We start from the raw sequence: 25511 nt of genomic DNA, 5'->3' as shown, positions 1-25511 counted from the left end.
GTTCTCACTCCTCTCTCCCAGCTGCTGTTGCACAGCAGGTTTTTTCCCCCTTCTTAAATATGTTATCCCAGAGGGTCTACCACTGTCACTGATGGGCTCAGCCTTGGCCAGTGGTGAGTCTGTTTTGGAGCTGGCTGGCATCGGCTCTATTGGACATGGGGGAAGCTTCTAGCAGCTTCTCACAGAAGCCACCCTGTAACCTCCCTGCTACCAAAACCTTGCCATGCAAGCCCAATACATCTATGCTGAAACTTGTAGGAAGAATAACCAAGTTATAGGAGTTGGATTGATAAGAGGAAGTTGAAACCCAAGACTATCAGCTCCTTTGAATTATATCCATTATCATTAAATACTAAATGTCTTGTTCAGCTTTACCTGAATTTCTGATCACAAGTGACCACTTCTAGCAGGATATAATGTGATGCTGAGCAGACACTGCATACTTTGATGATGAATAGCCATTACACAGTTGTCAGTTCTGTAGCTGGGTAAGGGTGAGACCTATGCTACCGCTCACTGGGTTGGGGGGGCAGTGGGCATGCTTCAGAGCTTGCAGTGTCCTTGCATATCACCAAGCCAAAAAGCCAGGATCTTTCCTTTCCTAGCTTCTTGCTGCCATGCCAAGGGGATGGAAGGAGAGGTGACTAATTTCTTTCTTTCAATACGAAAGATGGACTAGCTGCTGTACCTGCGAGTCCTTCCTGGGATTCCATGGCCTACAGCTACAGCAGTGCTGCTACTAGAGCATGGTCACTGCTTGTCGTCCCCATGTGTCCTTCCTCTCCTTTCTAGGGACCCAACAGCACGGTCGTGAGCAGCAGTCACTCCCAACTGATCAGCACCTGAACAGGGATCGCTGTTTCCACTCCCGATGCTCAGCTTTACCACAGGGTGGCATCGTTGTTGCCTTACAGACACCTATGGCAGAGGCACATCGCATGAGTGAGGGGTGCGGGGAGGTCCTTACAGAAGATCGCTGGCCGGCACACAAGCTCGCTTGGGCACTTTGCGGGTCTGTGCTGCTTTGCAAGGCACAGCGGAGGTACCCTTTGTGCATCGAACTCGTGCATCATCTGTGCCTCACAAATATTTCCTGTCACATTTGCCATCTCACAGGGAGCCAATGCATGCTGGTGTTACCACGTCTGAGTGGCGTGTGTGTGATGTGGATTGTGATTAGCACTGCAGGAAGTACAACTAGACCTCTCTCTGCAGGTCCCCCTGTCACACATCTGTGGAAGAGGCAAGGAAGGAGGCCTAAAATGGATCTCCCAAAGTGAAGTGAGGGAAGAGTGCCATAAAAAAGAGAATGAGAGGATTTCTGGCATGGCCAACCTGGAGATGACTGGGCTTGTGTGGGCTAAAAGTGAGACAAGAACTGCCTTTTATAATTTTCTTTCACGGTTATGTCTACAGACTTAGCCTACAAACTGGCGGTTTGGGCCAGTCAGCAGTGGTGGGGCCTGGATCGTTGCAGGGTGACCACAATGAAACAAGTCATGACCATGCCCAGGAGACATGCAAAGGCTATTCACGTTGTGGTGCAGGCCTTGAATTAATCTTGAGTAAGAGGTATGTGAGCAGAGTGCTCCATGTGCTTTCAGGGTTAATAACTGTAAGGATCAAACTGAAATATTTGTTGGGTTGCTTAGTGAGTGGAAGTCACCTAATCCAACAAGCAGTTTGGATTTCTAATTGGAAACAGAATAAAACTTTAAGTCGGAGTAGCAAAGCACTTCATGGGTACAGTGAACAAAACAATGGCCTGTTAGTATTTATGGTTGTACCCTGTTTCTGCAGTGGGGCTGCAGTCAGCTGATCTGCCTTTCTCTGGTGGTTAGCATAAAGGAGGAGACGGACAAAAGTAGTGGCTGTAGCAATTATATAATATACCATTATCTCATGGTATAAAGGTGGGGAGGTGACATTCTGCTGGCACTTAACAATGTACTTGCAGCACTAGGGGCTGAAGCCTATTGCTGCAGGAGGGCCCTTGCCTTCATAATTCAGCTGATGCTAATGGAGGAGAGGACTGTGGTTATAGCCCACAGGGCCCTTGGTAAAAGCCAGTCTGCTACTGATCTCCTTTTCTTGCAGCCAGCCAAGATCGAACCTGAATTTTTTTTTTGCACTAGAACAGCATTTCATCAGTTGATTTTTCTGACTTGAGCCACTTGCCCCCATGCATCCCATGTAAAGACCATCTTCAAATTCACAATGAAGGGAAAGCAGGTCCCATTTACACACTCAACAGTAAGTGGCTCTAGGGCTTATTTCTCTGGAGTTTGAGGTCACAGGAAACATCCATATTTCCTTGTAGCTTGCAAGTAGCTGCTTTTTGGGTCTAGCTCTGTGGTGACTGATAACTGCTTAGAATTGAGTCTAAAATGGAAACCTGCTTTATCTGGTGCCTGAGCTCCTACTATCCTCTATCCTTGAGTGATTACATAGCTGGTATTGGGCAACCCTTACGAGAGCTCATTGAATCAGAAGTGTAGTTGACAGCACCTTCAGATGAGACCAGGAGTTTCTTCTGATCTGGTTCTTGGTCCAAACTTTGGGATACTAGTCCTGATGTTCTGGTATGGTTCTTATTCTCCTGTTCAATTATACTGTGGTTCACAAAGTTTTCCAGGCTGGGAATTTCATCTACTGAGGAAGAACAAATAATCAGTGAGCAGTGTGTAATAGCTTTTTATCTTACATTGGGAGGGTTTCCTAATGATAATCTGCATAACCTGCATAATCTGAAGATAAAATAGCATCAGAATCAGTACTGTGGAGTTTGTGGTGTCAGCTTCTACCCCAATAGCTCCCAAATCATCATCTAATACTCCCCTGTGATGTTAAACAATGACCTAGTTTTCAGCAAGCTGCAGATTTTAAAAAAAAAAAAAGGGGGTACTACTATTTTTTCCTAAAGAGGTCAGCACCAAAGCACTGATAGTCATTGTCTCCTTGCTGGATGAGATGCTTCCCTCCAGTGAGCCTGTTCAGGGACATTAATGGAGCAGGAGGATGCCCCATGCTTGTCTCTTGATGGTCACACTATAGACAAAGAGGAGAACTTCTCCCTGAAGCCATCTCTCACTTGTCAGCACAACTCTGGTATGCATGGAGGGAACATGGGAAGAGCTGCAGAAGTTCAGATCAGAGTTTCAGTACTTGAAATAGAGCTATTTAGAAGGCAGAGTGTCTTACAGTGTTTCCATACTGTAACCTTTGCTTTAAAGATAAAACATAGATGTAGCTCTATGTAGGTTCTCAGGAGTTACCTAAAATCCCTGGATACATCAATAGCTGCTAGGGACAGGGCTTTGCATGTCAGCACGTGTTTGGAACCTGCTTCCTTCCTATGCTTGCAGTGCCTTGTACTGGAAATGAACAGGGTATTGCTGGCTGCTGCATGCGAGACCCAGCTTTTCAAAGCCTGGTAGTAATTCTGGGAGAAGAAGAATCAGATTTAGTTTAGTTTAGGATAGAGTTTGCAGTGTGGCCTCTCCTTGCTGGAGAAAGGGGACTAAAGATGTCAGTGCTGACCTTGTATGTTATAGCATATCTTATTGTTTTTTTCCATTCTGTCTGAATGCGATGAGTCTGCGTCTTTCTAGAGTGAGAGACTCCAGCTATGCAAACAAGAAATATCAGTTCATTGATGTTTAAACAACAGTCTTTCAGTGTGCTCGTGTATTCTAATTTGCATGAGACTTTAAACAGATAATTTTTTCTTTTTATGTAGCTAAATGAGTTTTTTTCATTGCTCTGTCTACCTTTAAATTTCAATACAGATGCAAAGCAATGATTGTCAATAGTTTATTGTAGATGAATGATACGTGTACCTGAAGAGTAGCAAAATAGCTAAACAGTACCTACAGCCATGAAAAAAATCACCATTTATTACTGTTCTCTGTGAATTTTTAGGATAAAACTGATTGGAACCATCCCCTGAAAACAATAAAACACCAGCACAAAAGCACTCTTTCCCCACTCTGCTCTCTTCTTTCCTGGAGAGCGTAAAAACCTTTGAGTTGCGCTGTCTCTCAGCTGTTACTGCTAGTAGAAGGAGGTGAGCAAGCTGAATGACAATTATTCCTACTATGTAGCTGACAGCTCAAAGCTTCTACACAACAGCTGAGCTCAGCCAGAATCTACACTCTAAATACTGATTACTCATCTCCTGCCAAGAGACACGTTTCCTTAGAGCCTTATAGCTACGCTGGGAGTTTTCCAGCACCCGTGCTCTGTTGCCAGAGGCCAGATGTGTTGGCACAAACACAGGCTGTGCCAGAGTGTGAGCCTTCTACCAGTAAGGGGTGTGTGCTCCAAAGGTGGTGTGGGCCTGAATCGAGACTACCTATGGGCAATGTGTTGGGGGGCGTGGACCTGACAAATGCTTGTAATATTAAAGTTCAAACTGAGACCGAGATAGGCTATGAGAACTCCAGGTTGGTGTAATTTGCCTTCTTGTGACCTCTAGTCATTGTCCTACATCATGGTGAATACCAGAGCTCAAAAGCTCTTGATGTCTCCTAAGGCTACTGAAGGCATCTTTTTGTCTTCTATTTAAAATGCTAGTTTTGTAGATCACATGCATTAACTATTTGATAATGAGAAGGCATTTGGCTAGGACACTTACATGGCTAATCCTGCAGCCTCTGTTGGGCTTGGTCTGGGATGACGTTGACTGAGTGTACTGAGTGGAAATCTCTTGTGGAAAACAACTTCTGAAATGGTCTACTGTTGTGATTTCTAAGTTTATAAGATGGGCTGTTCAGGTATCCCTTACAAATGCTCCTCCAGCATCACCTGACTTCACTGTCACTGCCTTCAGAGTGACAGAGAGGATCTATGTTTGAAAGGAAACATCTTGCATTTCCAACTTGAATGTGACATGATCCCTGATGATGGCTTTGATGGGATTTTCCTTTCCATCATTTAATATTCCATCAGGAAAGTCCTTCAATGTTACATTCAGCAGGCATTTTGAGAGAGGTTGGCAATCATGTATTCAGTTAGAATTACTGTATAAAATGAAATTATCAAGAAGTTATTAAATTCTTGGTCATGAGTCTCCTAACTACTATGATGCAGCCCATGGACAACATCAGAGAAAGGAGACATCTGGATTTCTTGTGGCTCCATTTGTCATGACCTTGGCTGGGACTTGCAGACCATATATCATACATAATTTGGTCAGCAAAAATGTACTGACAACCTCTGCGAGGTTCTGCACGTCCTCCAGGGTACAGGCAGTGCATGTGGCAGACGTTTCCATGCCTTTCTGCAAGCTTTGCAAATTGCTGTTAAGGGAAAACGTTGCCACTGAACTGCCACCATAATTTGTTTTGCAGAACTCACTGGGTCTGACAGGATTTACCCAAGATATCATGGGGTGTGTACTGGGGTGGGCGTGCTTCATGTTCTGCTGCCAGGGAACTTGTTTCCAGTTGGGAAAGATTTACTGATTGTGGTCATTTGCTTGTAGTAGGGAGGGGATGAGCCAGAAGAAGTCTAGTGCAAAAGGTATTTTTCTTTTGGATGACTGTTATGTGTTTTAATGCTTTCTCGTATCTGGATGTGTTGGGAATGTCTTGAGTGAGTTCATCAAATAACTCATTATGAGCTGCATTATTTCCAGATACTTACAAAGGTCTTATTAGCACAGGAAATGGCCTTTTCACTTGTAGCCTGCTTCCTGTTGATCCCTCAGAGGATGTAAAGGCCTCTTTCTCCCAAATTTCAGCAGGAGCTTATCTGAAGCCAAGGTCATCTGCTGGGATTGAGGGGATCTGCCAAGGGTGCACAAATGCATTGACACAGCACAGCCTCTTGTGTCTGGAGACTGGCTCTGGAGGAGTTACAGGTCTCACCCAAGAGATGCTGGTGCTGTGGAACACAGGTGAGGAGCCCCACATTGGTCAGCTGCTGGAGATGGCCTTGGAGCTCAGCTTCTGCTTCCACCCTCTCATCCTTCCCCAGACTGAAAACTTTGTCCCTGTTGCTCCCTCATGTTTCCAGTGATTCAGGCTGTAGAAGGGTCCAGCCCTCTGACTTCAGGGTCTGAACAGCCTCTGCAGATGGTTACAAGGCTTGGAGTGGTGAGACTATGCTCTGGAGGTATTCCTCCACCCTTCTCTCCCCAGCAGCTGAGCTGAATTTGGCTTACTAGCATTGGTATTTAAAAGACTTTCAGATGTGTGTGGTCCCTGTAAAAATAAATCTCCAAAGGAAACAAATGTTATGTGGTGAAAGCCTGCCAAGTCCCCGTTGCTTATTAGCTCATAGTATTATGTAGAAGAGACTTAACTCTATAGTCTGATATAGGATAATTCTTTGATGAACTGTCAGCTCTTGAAGATTCAGGTTTAAAGCCTGTTGTTCTATAGGGTCAAGACTGAGCCATTGGCTTTATGGGCTTTTGGTTTTGAGTGGCTTGACACATTTGGCAGAGCCCTGAAATAGTAATTTGTCATTTCAGAGGGTTTTGGCATGTAAATTCACATCAAGCAAAGCTTTGAAAGCAGTGATCAGGGATGACATTTTCAAAGCAGTCCAGAAGAACAGAGGTTAAAATAAGAAGTGTAATTAAACATGTGCATCTGAATAGACTGACTTGAAAATGTTGATCCAAGACTTCCTTCAAAAGCAGTGATCACTTGATTTAAATTTTTCCAGAATTCTCACCTGTGGTGCAGCCAGATCTCAACTACTTATCACCCTAACTTACATACTGATTGAACGACATGCTCTGCTATCAGATGCAATTTTTATAGAAGTCAGAATGATGTATAGCAAAGCAACTGGGCATTGACATAGAGAGTGCTTAAGACTGCAACTCCTAATGATGCTAGAAACTGGATTTTCTCAGTGTTTTTGAAGAAGTTAGCACAAAGCAGCCACAAAATCCGTTTTACCTGCAGTCTGTCCCTTTCCAAAGTATCACAGTTGCTCAGCAATGTCAACAAACATGTCTTTATACAGATCTAGTTACACAGGCAAAAGTCTGAATATTAACTTCCTGGATGAAAGATGATTCACCTGATTTAAAGCAGATAATTTAATCTGAAGAGCTAAATTTATCTTTCCTTTTTAGCTAGATGAAATTATTGATGGGAAGAAGGATTTTTTTTCCAATTCTCAATCACCCACGCTGCCTAAAATGGTTTAGATTATGGTGTCTCAGAGGGTGAGTCTCTTGTGATGTAAATGGGTTTTGACTAACTCCTCAAGGCCAGTGAAGAAGCTCTTGTGCCTGCCCAACAGAAATGAAGTCAAGAGCAGGCCCTTGCATTCATCAAGAGAGAGCTGTTTATTTCTATGCCTTATTGCATAGCCCAGCCAATGTCTGCAGTATGAGCTGATCCTGTTCTCTTTTGTAAAGAAGCAAATATGATGTGATTCCACTGAGAACATGTGAAATCAATCTGGCTTCAGGGCTCTTCACCTCTGATGCTCTGGCTGCTGAGATCCTTCTTGCCTTGTGGCAGGATTAAAGGAGGACAACTGTAGTGAAGGTTATTTGGCCACCTTTTAGGAATAACTTGAGGTTTTACCCAAGATGAACGTTACCATCGTTGGCTATAGAAACCTTATCCTTCAGTCGGGAACAACTACCAGGTCTCTTGCTGGAGTAATTCTGCTTTTAAAAGGGAAGTGCCCATGCTCCAAAAAGCTTCTGGCAGTGTCCTGAGCAGACATGTCCATATAGACATGCTTCATCTTCTCACCAGCAGGTATGGTCTCAGATATGGAAAGAAGTTAAGAGCCATCTGCTAATGCAGTTTGAGACCCTTTGCTGTCCTCAGAACTCTCCGTACAAGTCAGCCTTGGGAGATGAATAAGTTGTTGTACAATTCTACTGACTTGCATGGGTTTACATCATTCTGCCAGGTTACCCTGGGGTGGTATCCAGATCCTTAGATATCATCCCAAACAGTCTGTCTCTTCTCTAACAAAGCTCTGTGCACCACTGAAGACTGAATTTGGTTTCCTTTTCTCTATTTTTGCTGTTGCTGTACTTAGCACATGCATAGTGATTTGTATCTTTGGCACACTTTTAAAATATGAATAAGTTTATATTTACAGCCCTATTGTGATATAAGGAAGAATTGTTAATCCTGGACAGATTAAGCACATGGTGATGAATGGCCAGGTATTATCTAATTTGGAATAGGACCTAATGGGAAGGAGAAAGCTTAAAGTCCCACCTAACTCTTGCATCTGTATCCAGAGGCCTGCCTGTATCCAGAAACATGCCCTGGAGAGCACAGACCCTGCTCTTGCCTGTGGTCCTCAAGTGCTAATTCCAGAGGAAGGAGAGCAGATCTGTGGTGTCCTCTGTAGTGATCCCACCAAGCGCATAATGGAGCAGCCAACAGCTTTAGCAGAGGATGCATGAGAGCCTTTGAATAAAAGGATGGTTTCAGGGAATACAAAACTTTTTACAAATGTCATGTGTGAAAGTTGCTGGCAAAAAAAGATGAGCTTTCAGTGGGTTTGTGTCAGCGTTGCCTGGACTGTCATGTACAGGGCAGACAAAGCTGGAATAAATACTAACTTTTTCTGTGTAAATGTGATTCTGCTGTGATGTGCCAAAATGACAAAATCTGATGTTTTCATTCAAAACAGACACAGCGTTGTTAGGAAAGATTTCCTTCTACAGATGGGAAGACCCTCCCATTTCCAAATCCTGTTCTTTTCTAAAATAAAGATGGGACCGGCACCAGTGGGGTTAGGAGCGGGGTTAGTGGTGCTGCTCTTCTAACTGCAGGATAGAAATCTCCATCCAGAAAGCAGGTGAAAGATTTTGCTGTCAAAGTGAAAAAGCCCAGTACAATTTTGTAACAGCTGAGTCCTCCTGCAGTGGAATCAGAAAATAAACTTCTCTTAGTTTGGGATATGAGCCAGGCTGAATCTATTGGGTTAAGCTTGTGTCGAATGATTCCATCCTGAACCCCTTGGGGATCTGAATGAACTGGGATTCAGAGCTCTGGCTTTGGCTTATGTCCAGTGTTAACGGAGGAAAATTATTCAGGGGTACCGCATGCAGAACCACCAAGTGAATTCTCCCTTTCTGCTTGCCAGTCTAAACCATGAATGCTGTCTAAAACCAGTACAGGAGCAGAACTGTGCCCAGTTCCACTGGTCAACTTTTTCCTTAGTTGCTTTCCTAACGCGCAGGAGTCTTGTGCCAGCATTGTAGCATGCTGTACGATTGTAGCTGTGACCTTCCTGTACTGGTAATCCTATAATATTGATGCATCGGTACGATTATGCTCTTCTTTTTTTTTCAGTGGGGCCAGATGCTTCCTTGGTGAAGCTAGAGCCAAGGGGAAATTTGCATCCTTCAGAACATCACCCCAAAACTTGCCCCTTTAAACTTTTTGTTTACCCATCTGTTAACACATCCAGAGCTGGAATGAACACACCCTTTTTCTTCTCAAATACAGAGAAGACTACAAGAAGACGACTGCTGATGAGAGTAAAAACCACTGAGGCAAAGTTACCGTGAAGGGATCGAACAAGGCACTAGGACCTAGGAGGCGTCTCATCCACCCTGGCAGGAATTTCTTGCTTGGAGCTCAGACAACAAAGGCAGAGTGAGCCTGGTTTTCTTTCTCTCAGCATCTCCACCCTGCGCGCTGAAAACCGGTGAGTAGAGCTTTTTTGAGTGACTTACATGCAGAAAAGTAACAGATGTCAGACAGAAAGGAGGAATCTTGCTCTTAGTACCTTACAGCATCTGCAGTTCATTTTAAAATCAAAACCCCCTGCATCCTCTGATTCATTCCCGAAGTTGCTTGGATGTTTCATTGTTCACTGCATGACACCAGACTGAAATCTACCCCAAGTGGCATCGTGGGGAAAATGTTCCCAACTTGGGGCTTCTGTGCAGATCGCCTGCATTGTCATCTTCTGCTTTACTGCAGACTGGGGACAATGATTTTTCTCGTACAGGTCACGTTGACATTTTAAAATACAGGGAAGGAGCTTCATTCTGGCAAATGTAAGGGGTGGGGAAGAGATAGCAACAGCTTTTCCTAGATTTATACCTGGCTGCCAAGTGCTGGTGTAAATCCCCTTTCTGCCCTGTGTTAACATGCAAGCAACATATGTGAGTTGCATGTTCCTGGTTGTGCTGGGGGAGTGGAAGGGTCTTTCTGTCGCAGGGTTGGGGGTTCCTCCTCCTTTTGTGTTGGGGTTTGGTGCGGGAGGAAGGTTGTTCTTGAGCATAAACTAGAGACTGTGCAGAAATTCCTGCTTGCTGGGTGTCAGCTCAAGTCTCAGCTTTTCTGTGCCAGTCCCTTGGGCTGGGAGCCCCCCGTGCTCAGAACAATGAAAGGTGAGCTAGCAGGGGCGGCGTGTCCCTTGGGCAGGGGCACTTCCAGCAATTACATCACTTAAGGCTGGAAGAGGGGTGGAAATAGCCCCTTTATTTTCTCCTCCTCATTAGACGGGAGTAGAAATGCAATTCGGGGGAGACTAAGGCTGGAAAGAGCTTATTGAAGCCTCATTTCAATGACAGATTTTTCTTTCCAGTCATTTCTTCTTAGAGATGTAGGCTGGTCTTGGGAATTGATTGATGGGCTAGGAGGGGGCTGCGGATAGGGGGAAGGGTGGGCTGGATCTCATTGCTAACCCTTATTGAACAGGCTGTCACAAAGAAACTGCTTATTCCCCTGTGACCATTCTTTCATAAATGCCAGTTTATTCTAATGTTAAACATTCAGATGCTCTGGTTCCTTCCGTGATTCGGCAGATTGAAGGGCTGACTTACTGGGATCTCCTTGTTTTCTGTTGCCAAAGGAAACCTCACAGGGCTCAGAGGTTTAATTCATTGCCAACGGGTATTTGGACGAGTTTTTTTGGGGGCTGAGTTGTGATTGCCATGTATCCCTTTGGCCCCAAGTCCCAGTTTACTGCACTTTGAAAACTCCCAGGTGCAGGAGCAGACAGCTCTCTAGAAACGTGTTCCCTGCCCCCAGTAGTTGGATCCCTTTCAAAATGTGAGGACCCCTCCTACTCTCAATCCCCAGAATCAATACAAATCTGGGTCAGGGGAGGGGGTGCTTCCCAAATACATCTGTCCTGCTCCAGACACAGCTCCTGCATTAGTGTCATTTTTCTCTCTGGATTGTGGCTCTGCTTAGCTCTAACCTGCCCCTTTGCACTCCTTCTCTCCCCATCTCCTTCCTGCTCAGCTTCAGATCTTTAGGGTTCACCAAACTATGGAACTTGATTTTGGACACTTTGACGAAAGAGACAAGGCGTCCAGAAACATGCGAGGCTCACGTATGAACGGGTTGCCCAGCCCCACTCACAGTGCTCACTGTAGCTTCTACAGAACCAGGACCTTACAGGCACTGAGTAACGAGAAGAAAGCCAAGAAGGTGCGTTTCTATCGCAACGGGGACCGCTACTTCAAGGGGATTGTATATGCCGTGTCCTCTGACCGCTTCCGAAGTTTTGATGCTCTCCTGGCTGACCTGACCCGGTCCCTGTCTGACAACATTAATCTGCCTCAGGGAGTCCGTTACATTTACACCATCGATGGGTCACGGAAGATTGGGAGCATGGATGAGCTGGAGGAAGGTAACTAGCATCGCTGTCTGGTGCAGTGAGGAGGCGGGGTAGGAAGGGGGCTGCACCACTTGGGTCTGCTGTTAAGGTCACATTTCCTCGGGCATGCGGGGATGCTTCTGCCCCTCTGTGCTGAACCTGCCTGTTCGCCTTCCCCTCCAGAGAGGTGCGGGAGAGGGTGGCCATGCAGGGGCTGACAGCTGCCTGAGTGTCCCCCAGCACACTCCCTCGGGTGCAGATGTGCAGCCAGAGGGGTGTGTCTTACTCTTGGCTAGACGTGGCAGTGTCCATTGCTCGGGGGGCTGTCTGAGGGTGTCCCGCTGTCTGTCCAGGCTGGGGGGGGGGGGGGGGGCGGTTCCAGATGGGTGCAGGGGGTGGCTGAGGAGTCATGTGGGTTTCCCACTGGGGTGGATGGGTATGAATGGAAAAGCGAGGGGTGCTGGGGGATTCATGTAGTGCATGTGTAATGGGTGTGGGAGGGATTTATGCACTCTGTGTATGGGGGTGTTTTGAGGGGTTCATGCACAATGTGTGTGTATAGGGGTGTGGTCAGGGCTGTGCAGGGACCTGAGTGTGTGTGGAGTGGGGTGTTGGGGGTGCATGCAGTGTGTGTGTGTGGTGGATGTGTGGAAGGCAGGGTGTTCGGGGTTTTTATAGTCTTTGGGGAGCGTGTGGAGGGGTCTGTTGGGAGTTCACACAGTGTGTTTAGAGGAGGAAGTTAATGAACAAGGCGTGTGTATGGAGAAGGGTGTTTTGGAGGGGTTGCACTTGGTGAAATTTGGGGTTCTATATGTGTGTGTGTAGAGGAGGGTGTAAGGCGGGTTAATTGCAGAGGAGGTGTTGGGATTCCTTGAAGGGGGTTCCTGCACAGGGTGTGTGTTGGGGTTGGTGCTCAGGGAGTGTGTTGGGGTTGGTGCTCAGGGAGTGTGTGGAGGTGTGTTGGGCTGTGTGCGTAAGGGGGAGTGCTGGAGGGGGTCTTGCATAGCGGTGTGTGTGGAGGGGGCGTTGGGAGTTCACGTGCTGCATCTGAATATGGTTCATGCAGGGTCTGTATGGAAGGGCGGTCTATTGAGATGTTCCAATGGGGGGGGTCTAAGGGGATGCATTTGGGGAGTGTTTCTGCAGGGCCTGTGTGTGGTGGGGTGGGTTGCTGTGGTGGGAGTGTGGGAAGGCATCCACTGTGTGGCAGGTCTGAGTGTATCCCTGTATCTAGAGGGTGTCGGTGTGCCTGTTCCTCCGAGTGTCACTTGGACTGTGGGATGAAGGATGAGTCAAAAATCAATCCTTCTGTCCGGAGGGGGTGACCTAGGGGCAGGCTTACTCCTGTGGAGCTCAGCTGCCAGCCTTGTCTGTGCCTGGGGAGCTCCCTCTGCAGCAGCGGGCTGCTGCCATGGCTGCTGCCTTTCTCAAGGAGTGTCAGGAGGACCCCCAGGATGAAATTGCTACATGGCCAGTCCTGCCTCCTTGCCCAAGGCATGGCTGGGGCAAGCTCTGCTGGCGGCGCAGCCTAAGTGGGGTGCACAGAGGACACCCACAGCCACCCTGCTTTTCTCTTCCCTGAGCAATTAGGATATTCCATTCTTTGTTTGGACCTGGTATATCCTGATTAGTCTCTTGCAAGAGGGGAGTTGCTCTTCCCCGTTCCTTGATGTTTTCCTCCAAGCAGATGACCTGGCTGATTTGGTGACTACAGAAAATCCACAAAGCTTCTGCCTTTAGTGAAAGACAATAGATGTGAGTGTGTAAGCCACTAACTGCAGGGGCAGCCTCAGCAGTAAGTCACTGTGTGACCTTGACTAAAGCATCTCTCCCTAGAATGTCAAGTGGGATACTCATTTCCCCAAAATACTTTGTGGGGACAAGCATACGGAATAAACATTGGTTTCCATAGAGGAGTTTTACTGGGAAGAAATTGCTGCCTTTTAGAGAGATGATGCAGTCCTAGTGGAGTTATTCTCAGCCCAGTTACAGCTGTCAAATGGAGGTGTGGCCTCCCTTAATTTTAGAGATTCTGCCATGTTTCATTCTGATCTCTTAATATGGCCACAGACTTTCTCTAATGGCAGCTCTCAGTCCTGCTTGTCCTAGGTTTTATGTCAGGAATAACTCCCCAGGAGAAAATGCAGTTCTTTATTCTCCTTTTATAGTTTTCCTGCTTTTTGTCAGTGAATTAAGAAACATTTAGTTATACCTGCTTTACACTGGGTTTTCCTGCAGGTAAGAAGGTACCTAGTTCTTGAAAATATTTTTTACTGGTTAAGGTACAGGCAAGAGATGCTGACCTTTGGGTTCTGGCTTTGTTCTGCCAAAATGGTATCTGGAAACAGTACTGAAGAAGTGGCACTAAAACAAAAATAGGATTGTCTGTGTGGCTTTGTCCTCAGCAGAGCATCAGCTAGGAAAATACAATCTGAGCAGAGTGCAAACAAAGGAATCCAGTGTTTGAAAATGCAGAAGTAGATCTGCATGCTGTTATTGACAGTTTAATGATAACAATATTCCTGTATTTCTAGGGATGACCTACGTGTCTGTTGTAGAAAAGCAATCTGGGAAAGAAGTTACTTTTTGATTTATAATACCACAGTTGTAACCAACCTTGTGGTAAACTATGCTATTAGCTTGGGTGTTTGTGTAACTGTGTACTGTATAACTGTATACTAGGTACATGCATGGAAAAACAGAACTTCAAAGTAATTGCGCTGTGACATAAAAGAACAGTACATAGACAAACAGTATATGTTTGCCATATAAATTAGCTTTCTGGTTGGAGACTGAGGGTAACTTAACCAGTTCTAGTTGACATAATGTGACTAATTTATTATCGTAGTTTTCAGTAAGCAAGTAGAACCTAGGAAAAGAAGTCATCAGAGAGGCTCATCTCAGTAGTTTGATTGCAAAAGCTGGTGAATTACTAATAATATTTCACATTGTGTTCGAAGTACTCTATTACTTCTGCATTGTTTAAAAAGGTGCTTATATGGTGTAGTCTGAATGTACTTCTGGAGCGTAGAGAATGATATTGCACATTACCAATATCCTTGAGGCAGACATTTCAGGTGAACAAAAACCATGTGGTGTGCTGCTAATTAAATGAGACTTGGAAATAACCTGTTTGGTCTCCAGACCCAGACTTGGTAGTCTTTTCTTCCCTGGCATTCAAGGTCATTCTCATAAGGTTCTGGATGGATGTTTTACTTCCCAGTCTGTCCAAGATGGAACAAGTGAAGTCTCTCTTACTCTTTGATCACATCCCTCCTTCCTAGCTGCCAGTTGGGATGTGCCTCTTGGTCCTTTCCTGTACTGAACCCTAATGCCTCACATTTTGGGAGCCCACCAGGACTCTTGTCTCATAGGTGCTTTTTGCTGCCTGCTGCGTTCTTCCTCACCTGTCACTGGCTGCTTTTTCCATACTGCCTCCTGTACCAGAGAGCTGTCTATGTCCGTGTCTCCCAATGACCTTCTCTCAAAATCCACCTGTCTGATAATTGTTTTCCTCCCTCCTTTCACTCATACTGGCCATCTTCCATCACTGTAATCATTGTCTTAATCTTGACTCCCCATTTGCAGCATTCAGTTTTAATGTATTTGTAAATAATACATATGCTGCTATTGATTAGGACTATATTCCTCCTTAATCTATATGTTGGTTTAATGCAGTATAGCATCTTATTATTGCACTGTTACAGCTGATCCTGACTACAGGCAAATTGCTGACAGCATCTCCCACTTGCGTACTCTGCTGGCTGAGTCCCGGGGTGGATATTGGGCCCAAGTGCTACTATCTATCGTGGTTATTTTAGTCAAGAAGTGAATCTTTTGGAAAAGAGCGGATCTTTATTACCTTTCATATTATAATTGGTTCTGGTGACCAAGGCTTTAGGAAGTCAATATATGAAGCTGCCTTTATAGATTATTGGTGAGCCACTGTTGTAACAGTTAATTCTGTGCTGTGTGCTATGAGAACTTGAATATGAAAGATCCTAAAGAAGTCATGTGCCATCTTTTCCAGCTTTGCACAAGCTGATATTAGAGCAGCTCACACTGTCATCCAAGTTTCTATTAAAATCTGGTTGCCTTTGACATCTGGACAGAGTGGTTTGTTCCTTGGTTCATTTTGAGCCTCTATGTTCTTGTAGACCCATTGTGATGAGATGGCAAATTCTCCCTGCCTCAGCTCTTATTGCTCTTTTTCTTTGAATGGAGGGCTGGATAAAAGTAGAAGCTGATGTTATGCATTGACTTCAGCAGCAAAGATGGCTTAAGAAATGCTGTTCTTGGCCACATGTTCCAAACTCAGGTTGCAACTTGCTGTCTCCATTGTCCCACAAATGAGGTCTTTGTGGGACAAAAGATTTTTTTGGAGAGTGAGGGAAAGGCACAAGGCAGACTCCTGACTGCTGAAGCCGTTGCAGCTCCAAGTTAACCTCGGTACTGGTGGAGACTGGTTTGTTTCCTCTGGAGGGAGGGATGACACTTCCCCAGAAGCCAAATTCCCCACTTGTAAAAATTAGGCATTTGTTACAATGTATTTAGAGGCACCAACCAAATGAGGCATCCTACTGTGCAAGGCACCATTTAAATGTGTGATAAGAGAGAGCTCCTGCCCAGGGAGATTATGGTCTGAACACATCAAGGTGGAAGAAGGTGTTATTACTGATGAGGAACTGAGATGCAGAAAAGCAGTCTGACTTGTTTGTCCGAAGTCCATAGATGAAACAAAGATGGAAGTCAGAGCTCTCAGCTTTCTTGTTCAAGTCCTTTCATTTCCTTCCTGAGCCTTTTTTCAGGGTCTGGTCAGTGGTTTGGAGGTACTTGCATCTTTCAGGTTTTTTATTGTAAGTGGACTTTGGACCTGCTTCTAGTCAGTGGCTGATTTCATGTGACTTAAGTGTCCTTTGCTGTGTATGGTCAGGGTCAGAAATACATGTGAAAATAAACCCATGGAATACAAATATAGCATGGATTAGACATGGTCAGTAAAGGTGGAAGCGCAGACATAGATTAAAACTAGAATTTGAGAGAGTCAGCATTTAGTTGAAGCTGTAGAGCCCCTCCCTTCTGAGCTCCTGGTATGCTCAGGCTCTTTGGCAGGGTACAGCCCCCCCTTGTATTGTGGTCAGAGGGCCCATCCAAGGATGGATTTATGCCCTTGTCCTGTGCTGGGCTACTCGTCTGAAATTTGTTCTTGCCTCAGATTAAACACTAGAAAAAACTGAATAGGATTTTGTTTTGCTCGGTGGGGTTTCATTGTAAATGTTCTTGGGCTGTGTGAGATATTCCAGAAAGTGTTTCCAAACTTTTTTGTATCCTGTCATGCCCTGGGGAATCTTTTCCAAAATCTTGTCCAGGAGTGTTTAAAGTAATCATAGGAGGGGCTCCACCCTGGTGTGTGCTGGGACTGAGGGGTTTGTAGGAAGTATGCTGAAATCTCCACCCAATCTGTGCATGTTCCAGTTTGCCTGGAAAACTGAAATTCATGTAGTCCAATACTGAAGTCTTGGTAACCTCTGGCATTGTTTTCTATGGCTGTTGTCCTGACAGCTTGGCTACTTACATCCTATATAACAAAACTTATCCTTGTAATTCTGTTTTATTTGCTTGCTCATCCTGGCTGTCACGCTAGGACTGGTGTGGTCCCATAAATTCTTCATGGGCATTGTGTGCTTTTGAAGGCGATTTGGTAATCACACATTTCGTTCACTTTTTCAACAGAACAAGAGGTGCTTCTCTCTCATGGGAGAGCTCCCTGTGGAAGAGCCAAAGGAAGGAAGCTCTTCCAGAGTTCATTTTGCCATGGTGGAGTAGGTCTTGAGGCAGAGGAAGATCCTTTTAAATGCATGAAGTAGCAGGAAGTTCATGCGCTTGAAACTAAAGGCCTACTTTAACACCATATGTAACGAACTCTGCAAGGTGTTAAGTCCACTTAATTCCTGTTGAAGTCATAGTAAATCCCATGGAACATGAAAGCTGGGCACAGTAGCACAATCTCAACTTTGCGACAGCAGAGCTAACAACCAAAATAATTCACTGCAGCCCACAGAGACTGTTTTTGGAATAACCGTTAGCAGTTACACTTTCAAAATGGCCTCAATCCAGCTTTCCCGATTTTTTTTTTTTCTCGCAAGACTTCTGCCCGCAGTTCATTATACTTGAAAACTTGCTGGTGCATACTGAGAAAGGATAACTTTTTCTGAAAGCGCAGCCTGTCATTTTTAGTATTGTCACAAGGAGCTGCTGTAAGAGGGTTTGAAGGATTAGTGCTCATCTTGAGCTTAGAGTTTCTCTAAGAAACCTTCTCTAAGGCAAACCTTATCTTTGCTGAGATCATCCCTTCTTTAGGAGCTGAATAATCGCCTTGTGCTTCTATCAAATTGGTAGCACAGTAATGTGTAATGCACTTGTAGCCAGAGTAATTCAGTGTGATAAAAGCCATGGCTTCAACTGGCAAATATGCTGATCATGACTTAAGGTCAAAGGTCTACAGTCAGTCCATCTATGGCTAAGGGCAGGACAGAAGGAATAAATAAATGCCTTGGCTGATTTGGTGGCACGATAGAAATTGTGACACCTCTGGAGCGCACTGGCATGATGACAAGTGCATCATCCTGCAGGGCTTTGGCTTTGCAGTGCAGAAAGGGCATCTTGCACTGACCTGGCACGGCACTAAAATAATGCTGTCCTTACCACCACTGGTGTCATGCCCATAGTGTGGTGTTCAGTGGCACGTTGGATCTTGTCATGATCATGCTTCTCACTCTTATAAAAGCTTCCTACCCCCAACGCATGAGTGTGTCTCTTTGGGGCTGCCATGTGGGGTTTTGTTTGGAAGTAATGACATGGCTGTTCATCATACCTTCTTGTGGCTTATAGTTGGATTTCTGCACATGTACACAGCTGCTTTCTGTCTAAAGACGTGTTCCTGAAAATATTTGTGCACAGTTTTTTATGCTTAGGGCTGAGGAGCAATATTCTTCTTGGAGTTGTTTCTTTTGCTTTTGACAAAATCTCATATCCACTTCCTGCCCTTTCTTTCTGTTATGCTATGCATGTCTTCTGCAACCGTGCTGTGTCTATCAGTTATTTCTTTGACTGGCACAGTTGTACACCTTGACTTCTCATTATAGGCTTAGCATAGATATATGTAGCAGAGAAACCAAGAAACCCCTCCTCTTTCTATGGTAGCACTATTCCTCAAGATTTCTTTATTTTGTGATCTTGTGGCCACAGTATGCAGGTTTAAAGCTGGAAAGTTCACAGGACTTCAGCTCATGCTTGCCTGATCCTGCTACCACCTCATGGTAAGGTTTGGGTAAAACTCAGCTGTGGCAAGTGAAACAGCATGTGTTCCTGGCTGGCAAATGGTAAAAGGGATGTGCCTCGCTGGGGAACTTGAGGGCCATATTGAGGGCCATAAACTGAGTTTGGGAAGACATCAGTTGAAGTGATTTTTAAATTAAGTTAAAGCTTCAGTTTGCATCTTTAGGTCAGGGAAGAAGGAAAGAAAAGCTCCTCTTCCCTGGAGTGATACTGCTATAACTGCAGAAATGATGCTGAGAAGAGCTGCTATTCTGAACTGCTATTCTGAAGTGTCACTCCAAACAAATTTCTGTCCAGTTTTAGAATTCAATAAAATATTTGCTAGGGTTTGGGTTAAATGAAACAAAGTGAGGAAGGGCAGATTACATTTTCCACTTGTGACTATGAGTATAATTTGAAAAGCCAGTGTATATATGTGCACAACTACCTAATACCACATATGTGGAAACAAAGCCTAGAAGAGTATCACCTTCATGCCACTATTGCCTTCAGTGTACGCTGTTGTAAATATACTAGACAGCTATGGTGTGCAGTGAAGAATTTCAAATGATTCAGCTGGAACTAAGAGTAATAGTACTCTACCAAACAGACCAATAATCTCTTCTGCTTACTTTAAAACATGGAACTTCTTAATGGAAAATATGCTCCAAGACCTCACCTGTTTATAGAACACAGGGCAAATATATACTTTCTTTCATTGTGGCATCTTCTATTCCAAAGTATTACGTAAACGCAGATGAAAGTCAAGCCTTGCAACGCTTCAGTGGCAGATATTGCTACTTCTGTTTTTCAGGTAGGGAAGCAGAGGTGCAGGTGAGGTCAGGAGCTTCTACAGGGAGGCCTGGGGCAGAGATGAGAACAGTATTCAAATCACTTATTCCTAGTATTGCATTTAAACATAGAAATCCCTTTTCTCAAAGGGTAATGCTACAGTTCTGTTGAGCATGCTTATAAAGTCTCTGCCGCCCAGGGATTATGGGTTTGGGAGGGCTCAGGTTCCAAGGAGAGCTAATTCCCCATGAGCATTTAAAACTCCCCTTGCTGCACTTCACACTCAGTTGTGAAACCAGAGGGAAGCGTGGGCCCCCTCTGCACCACGTATTGCTTGGCTGAAGCAGATGAATAAATCACAACTTATCACTTATTAATCAGAAAGATTTAAAGTATTCAATGCTTCTGGAAAACAATCCATATCTCCAGTGGGAATTCTTTATAATGTATGGTACTCTATAGGGTATCTTTATGCTTCTATTGAGTTGGATTCAAGAAATGTAAGGAATTAAGGAGCTTCAGCTGTGGGTACTACATGGTCAGTTTATTGAGGGGTTTTGCTGACAGTATACATGCCTCAAATATAGATTTGTATTGTTTGTTCAAGCCAACACAACCTTCTGGTGGGATTATTGTGTTAGTTTGGGGTACACTAGTTGATAAAATGCCCAACTGACAGTGTTCATTATGAACCTTGTTAGCGCTCTTCTGCCTTCTGTATTTCTGTTCCATCTTCAGAAGGGAAAACAGAATATCTGCTTCCTGTTGATAAATTATTTTGGTCATTTTATGCAACTGGGGAGATGGAAAAAAGCTGCAGTTGGCAATGTAAGCACCATGAGTACATATCACTTTTTTTTTTTTTTGCAAACTGGGTACAAAGGGTTAAAAAGAAGTTAGCATCCTGCATCTTTTCTACGGCTGCTTGTGACATCAAACACTTAGCAGTAATACAGACATAAATACTACACAGACTGTTGTTTTAAGCCTATTAAAGCCTTCTGTTTGTTGTGTACCTGTTAGTGGTCTCACCATATGCTCTATGAAGGGATCATCTCAGTGCCTCCATCAAAAAGGCAATTTAGTCAGCAGAAGAATGACTATATGAACACTGTACTGGATACACTACATGCCTGGACCATAAAATTCTGTGGAAATCAGTGGGCTGTTTGGAAATCCATATTTACACCTTTGCCAATTGGATGTCAAATCCTGCCCTAGAGATCCTGTGATGGAAAGCAAGACTCAGATGTTGGGTAGGCTTTTCAAAGATGCCCAGGCCCAGGAGTTTGCAATAGGGAACAGATAAGGAAATGCAGCCAGTCTGTTTATATGAAGAAGGATTTTTTTCTTATTCAAAATAGTTAAATCTGTATTTGGATTTCAACCCTCTCATGATATTTGAAGAACTTCGTTCTGTAAGATCAGCCCAATAAAACACCGAAAGAAATTCCATAAGATCCTACAGGTACCCATGTTATGCCTTCAGTTCCTATTAAAATTTTATCTAATGGCGAGACAAAAACTTCTTCTAGCAATGACTGACTTTTTTTTTCAGTACATCCTCAAGTGCTCAGCAGCCTGAGTCATTTCAGACTAGACAGCTACATTCCCTTAGGGATACTGTTTTACAGTCTCATTCTGGTAATAACTCTTCTAGCATCCATCAGATTTGCAGGCCTAAAAGAAGATCCTACGCATCCTTTAAGATGCTCTTAAAACCTTAGATAGATAGGATCCTATAAATTACAGACAAAGCTTGAAACTGGTTTTGGATGGGATAGGGAAGGGCTTTTTTGTGAATTACTAACAAGACTGTGTAACCCTTCTCTACCCTGTCTAGATTTGGAGTTAATATATTTTGGTTGGTACCAGCCATATAAAAGCAAGCAGTGGTATTTGGTGGAGTGTTTTATTTCAGCTGCCACTAGGTCTGTCCTCTAATAAACCACTGTCACTACAATGAAGCATATTTGTTATGCCTGCTAGATTTATCAAAGCTGTTTTGGTACCAACTATTCAGTACCAGATTGTCATTATTTTTCAGGCATGACACAAAAGGTACTTTGTGGATGAATGTTGATATCCTTTTGGCAGGGAATGACAGACTGAAGTAGTAGCTAGGTCTGTAAAGATGGAGAGGAAACTGGCAAATTTACAAAATAATTTAGGTGATTAAATGAATTTGCTGCTTAGGAGCTTTTAGATGGCTTAGTTGCATCTTCAGGTGCCTAAATACCTTTATAACTCTCAACCTTTTTTAACCCCAGTTCACGTGACTGAGTGATAGCATGTATTTGCTGATGCAAGCTATGGCTGACTTGCTTACTTTGGGCAAATAGTAGTAATATTTTAAATGAGCATAAATATAAAATTAAAATAAGACAAAATGTTTTAATAACAAGCTGTCATGGAAGTGCTAATGAAAACAATGATTAATGATTTATATTATTAATGGAGGGAAATGTATAGTGTCTGTTTTTCAGCAGCCTTATGGTAATAACTGTAGAATTAAACTGGTATTCATTTCTTTCAAAAGGGGAGAGTTATGTCTGCTCATCTGACAACTTCTTCAAGAAGGTGGAATACACCAAGAATGTCAATCCCAACTGGTCTGTCAATGTGAAGACATCTGCCAACCAGAAAGCACCTCAGTCTCTGGCCAGCAGCAACAGCGCCCAGGCAAAGGAGAACAAAGATTTTGTGCGTCCCAAGCTGGTAACCATCATCCGCAGTGGAGTGAAGCCCCGGAAGGCGGTCCGTGTGCTCTTGAACAAGAAGACTGCCCATTCGTTTGAGCAGGTTCTCACCGATATCACTGAAGCTATAAAACTGGAGACGGGAGTGGTCAAAAAGCTGTATACCTTGGATGGGAAACAGGTAGGAGATTTTACAGATGTTATGTCTTTTTCTTTCTCTTATCTTGAGGCTTTGCTGACTCAGAACAATTTTTGAAGCCTAAAATTAACCTGAGATGATCACTGCCATCTGTTCTCTTAGAAGTCAGACTTCTCATGCCAGTGGTTAAGTTACTAAATTTTCACTGATATTAATATCAAGTAAAGAATGTAGCCAACCGTCTGAGTGAAACAGATGCTCCGTCCTGCACGCCAGTATGCAGTGCGTGTCTTCCAGACTAGCTAAATAAATAACATGGGGAGTTCGGCTCACAGCCACCAGTTGATTTGGCTCTGAAGTAATTGCAAGTACTCTCAAGCTTTGGATTTACTAAGTGAAAATGTGTTGCTTGATTTTTCCTTGCCCTCAGATGAAAGCTTGCTAAGATAAAGTAGTTGATCCAAGCATGCTCTTCTGTCTAGCTCAGAAATTAGCAGGGAAAGCATGGAACTATGTTGCATTTTCTTGACTAAATGCATGAAAAGATAACATGCAGAAAGGGATTTGGGTCAAAAATATTTAGTGGGTCATCATAAAGTGCTTCATGTCTACATTTTCCTGGAACTGAAGGAAACATCTGTCTCTTGTTAGCAACTACACAGCAATAAGCCATTTCGTATTGCTGTATCTATGAAAACCCTTAAAGGAATGCAGAGGATAACTTTGGGGACCGGGAAGAGCTAGATTCTTCAAGGAGAATTCTGAGCTTGATTTAACACTTCTGTGTCTTCTGTAACTGAGGGATGATCTTATTTTTGTCACAATTTTTCTTGCTCCAGATTCTGGAGTGAGGCAGCACAGCTCTTGAGTGGGGGGTTGGATGCTGGCTATTCTAGGGATTGATGCTATTGCTTTAAATTAACTCTCTTTCCTATCTCTAGAGAAAATTATTCAAATACCGGCCCTTGAAATACCATGCCAACCTTAGGCAATGCATCCAACTAACATGCAGACTTTACATATGAAAATGTTCATCCTTCCAACCCCAAATATCAGTTCATAAAGTGTCCTGCACAGTCCAGGTGCAGTGTCTGGGAGCTGAAAGTAGCATGTCACTCTAACCTGTCTGGTATTCTTGCTTTGTCCCAATGTCTGTATCCTGCACTTCAGTTAGTGGCTGCTTCTAGCTCCAGATATACAAAAACCTCATCTGTCTGTCAAAGCTTTTCTTTCCACTTGTCTCAACCCAGCACTTCTTCTTCAGAAGATATATAGTTTATACATGAGTGGGTGACTTCCCAGCTAAGATTGTCCATAGATATAGTAGCATGTTGTAAATAAGCAGTGATATAGGGAGTGATGTACTGGAAACCTTGGAAGTGGCTGGGGGAAGAGGAAGGAGAAAGTCAAATGATCCATCATCACTGAGGAAATCGTACGTGGGCACAGGACCATGTGTTTCAGATCACAACAGCTTTACAAAGGGTTTAATAGATGGATCTGGCCTGAAAGCAGTTGCCTACTCATGCTGACACACAGGGTCCTGTTGCTCTCAGTTGTGAATGAGGATCTTAAACTGAACCTGTAAAATGCCTCAGTTCTTTGAGAACAGCCGGCATTTTGGATGTGAAATGTTGCTTTGGACGGTGTGCAGAAATAGGGATGCCCCATGAGCTTCCATCAAACTGTTCTGTTCTCCACCTTTAAGTTAGTTACAGGAGTAAGTGGTGTTTTCCTCTCCACCTCTGACTGGAGAGCAAGACCAAATCAGCCCATAAACTGAATGGAGCTTGTGGCCTGGTGACTGGACCAGCCTGTGAAATTGTGTTAATTCCTAAGTGGGGATTTGGGAAATGCTGCTTGCTCTCAAGTTACAGATCGCCTAGCGTAGTGCTGCTGTGGGGTAGACTGCAATCTGTTGTTGGAGTGGCTGCCTTGCATGGGGTTACAGCTGAGCAAGGGGCACAAAGATCTATGTGATTTGTCAATTCCTACTGCAAACTGTTGTCCCTAGCAGACACCATAAATGACTCTTCTTGAATCAAAAAATAAAAGGCAACCTTGTTTTCCTCATGTCAGGCTCTGATAGCTGTACAGTGACTGGTGCCTTAATTTGGCACTGTTTTGACTGGGACAACCTGACAACTTGACCAACAGTTTTTGTTGCAGAAATGTGATTTCAGTAACGTCTGAGTAAAGATATCACATTTAACTTGTTTTGCTGGCTTTATAATTCACCATGTTTTGAAATGTGATATTGCATTGTGTGTTAGAGACACCACTGGGAGCTTCACTGTATGCAAATGTACAGGCAGTATTGCAGTTATCAAAGAGAGTGAGATTTTGTGATTTGACAATAATGGAATGTTTGATATTTGTTTGCAGCATCAATTACTGTTGAAGCTTCCTGAAGAGCAAACCTGGTTCACCAAGGCTTTGTTTTTATTGGAAGGTTTCCTTCAACATTTGTTTTTTTTTAATCTAAGTTTATTTGAAATTGTCCATCTATGTGTGTTCTTAGTGTTGAAGCTAGAGCTAGAAGCTTCTGCTGTAGGTGCAATGTTTGCTGTTAGGGTTTCCATGACATACTGCTCCATAAAATCTGACCTTCTGACATGGTATTAGAGGTTTTTGCACATCTGACTCTGACATTAGAAAGAGATTCTTGAATGCCTAATTCTGACAAACAGTACTTTATTTTCAGGAGAAAATATTCATGCAAAAATGCAAGCTGCTCAAAGCTGAAATACTGACAAGAATCCTGACAGTCTGTCTCTTTGGGTGTCATCAGAGGCACATTACTCCCTCTGTTGTGAAATGATAAAATTTACAAAAGGAATGTACAAAGGAAAATCATCCTTCCTCAGTCTATGATCTGTAACTTAATGAGGGGAGATGATTATTTTATTTATAGGCATTTCCATGGTGCTCATCGGTAGAGTAATCAAGATGCTTTAGGTGTACAGACAGTAGTGGCAATGATGGAGTGGTGTGTAAATAATTAC

The 25511-nt window shown here is 43.8% G+C and overlaps 1 protein-coding gene across 5 annotated transcripts in view; it reads left to right on the top strand.

Annotated features, from left to right (window-relative positions):
* Positions 1-9448: 9448 nt before the first annotated feature.
* Positions 9449-25511, top strand: part of DCX (doublecortin) — an 88184-nt gene continuing 72121 nt past the window's right edge. For 2 of the 5 annotated variants that reach the window (XM_075513460.1, XM_075513459.1), the window contains exons 1-3: positions 9454-9651; positions 11202-11592; positions 22208-22548. In XM_075513460.1, coding sequence (XP_075369575.1) covers positions 11229-11592; positions 22208-22548 — 705 coding nt within the window. In that variant the 5' untranslated portion in view covers positions 9454-9651; positions 11202-11228. Of the gene's footprint in view, positions 9652-10247; positions 10343-11201; positions 11593-22207; positions 22549-25511 lie in introns of those variants that run through there. The other 3 variants (XM_075513457.1, XM_075513461.1, XM_075513458.1) reach the window with 3 other exon arrangements.

The sequence above is a fragment of the Mycteria americana genome, chromosome 10 (genome assembly GCF_035582795.1).
Source record: "Mycteria americana isolate JAX WOST 10 ecotype Jacksonville Zoo and Gardens chromosome 10, USCA_MyAme_1.0, whole genome shotgun sequence".
Lineage (NCBI taxonomy): Eukaryota > Metazoa > Chordata > Aves > Ciconiiformes > Ciconiidae > Mycteria > Mycteria americana.
This window is presented reverse-complemented; position numbering and strand designations above follow the sequence as displayed.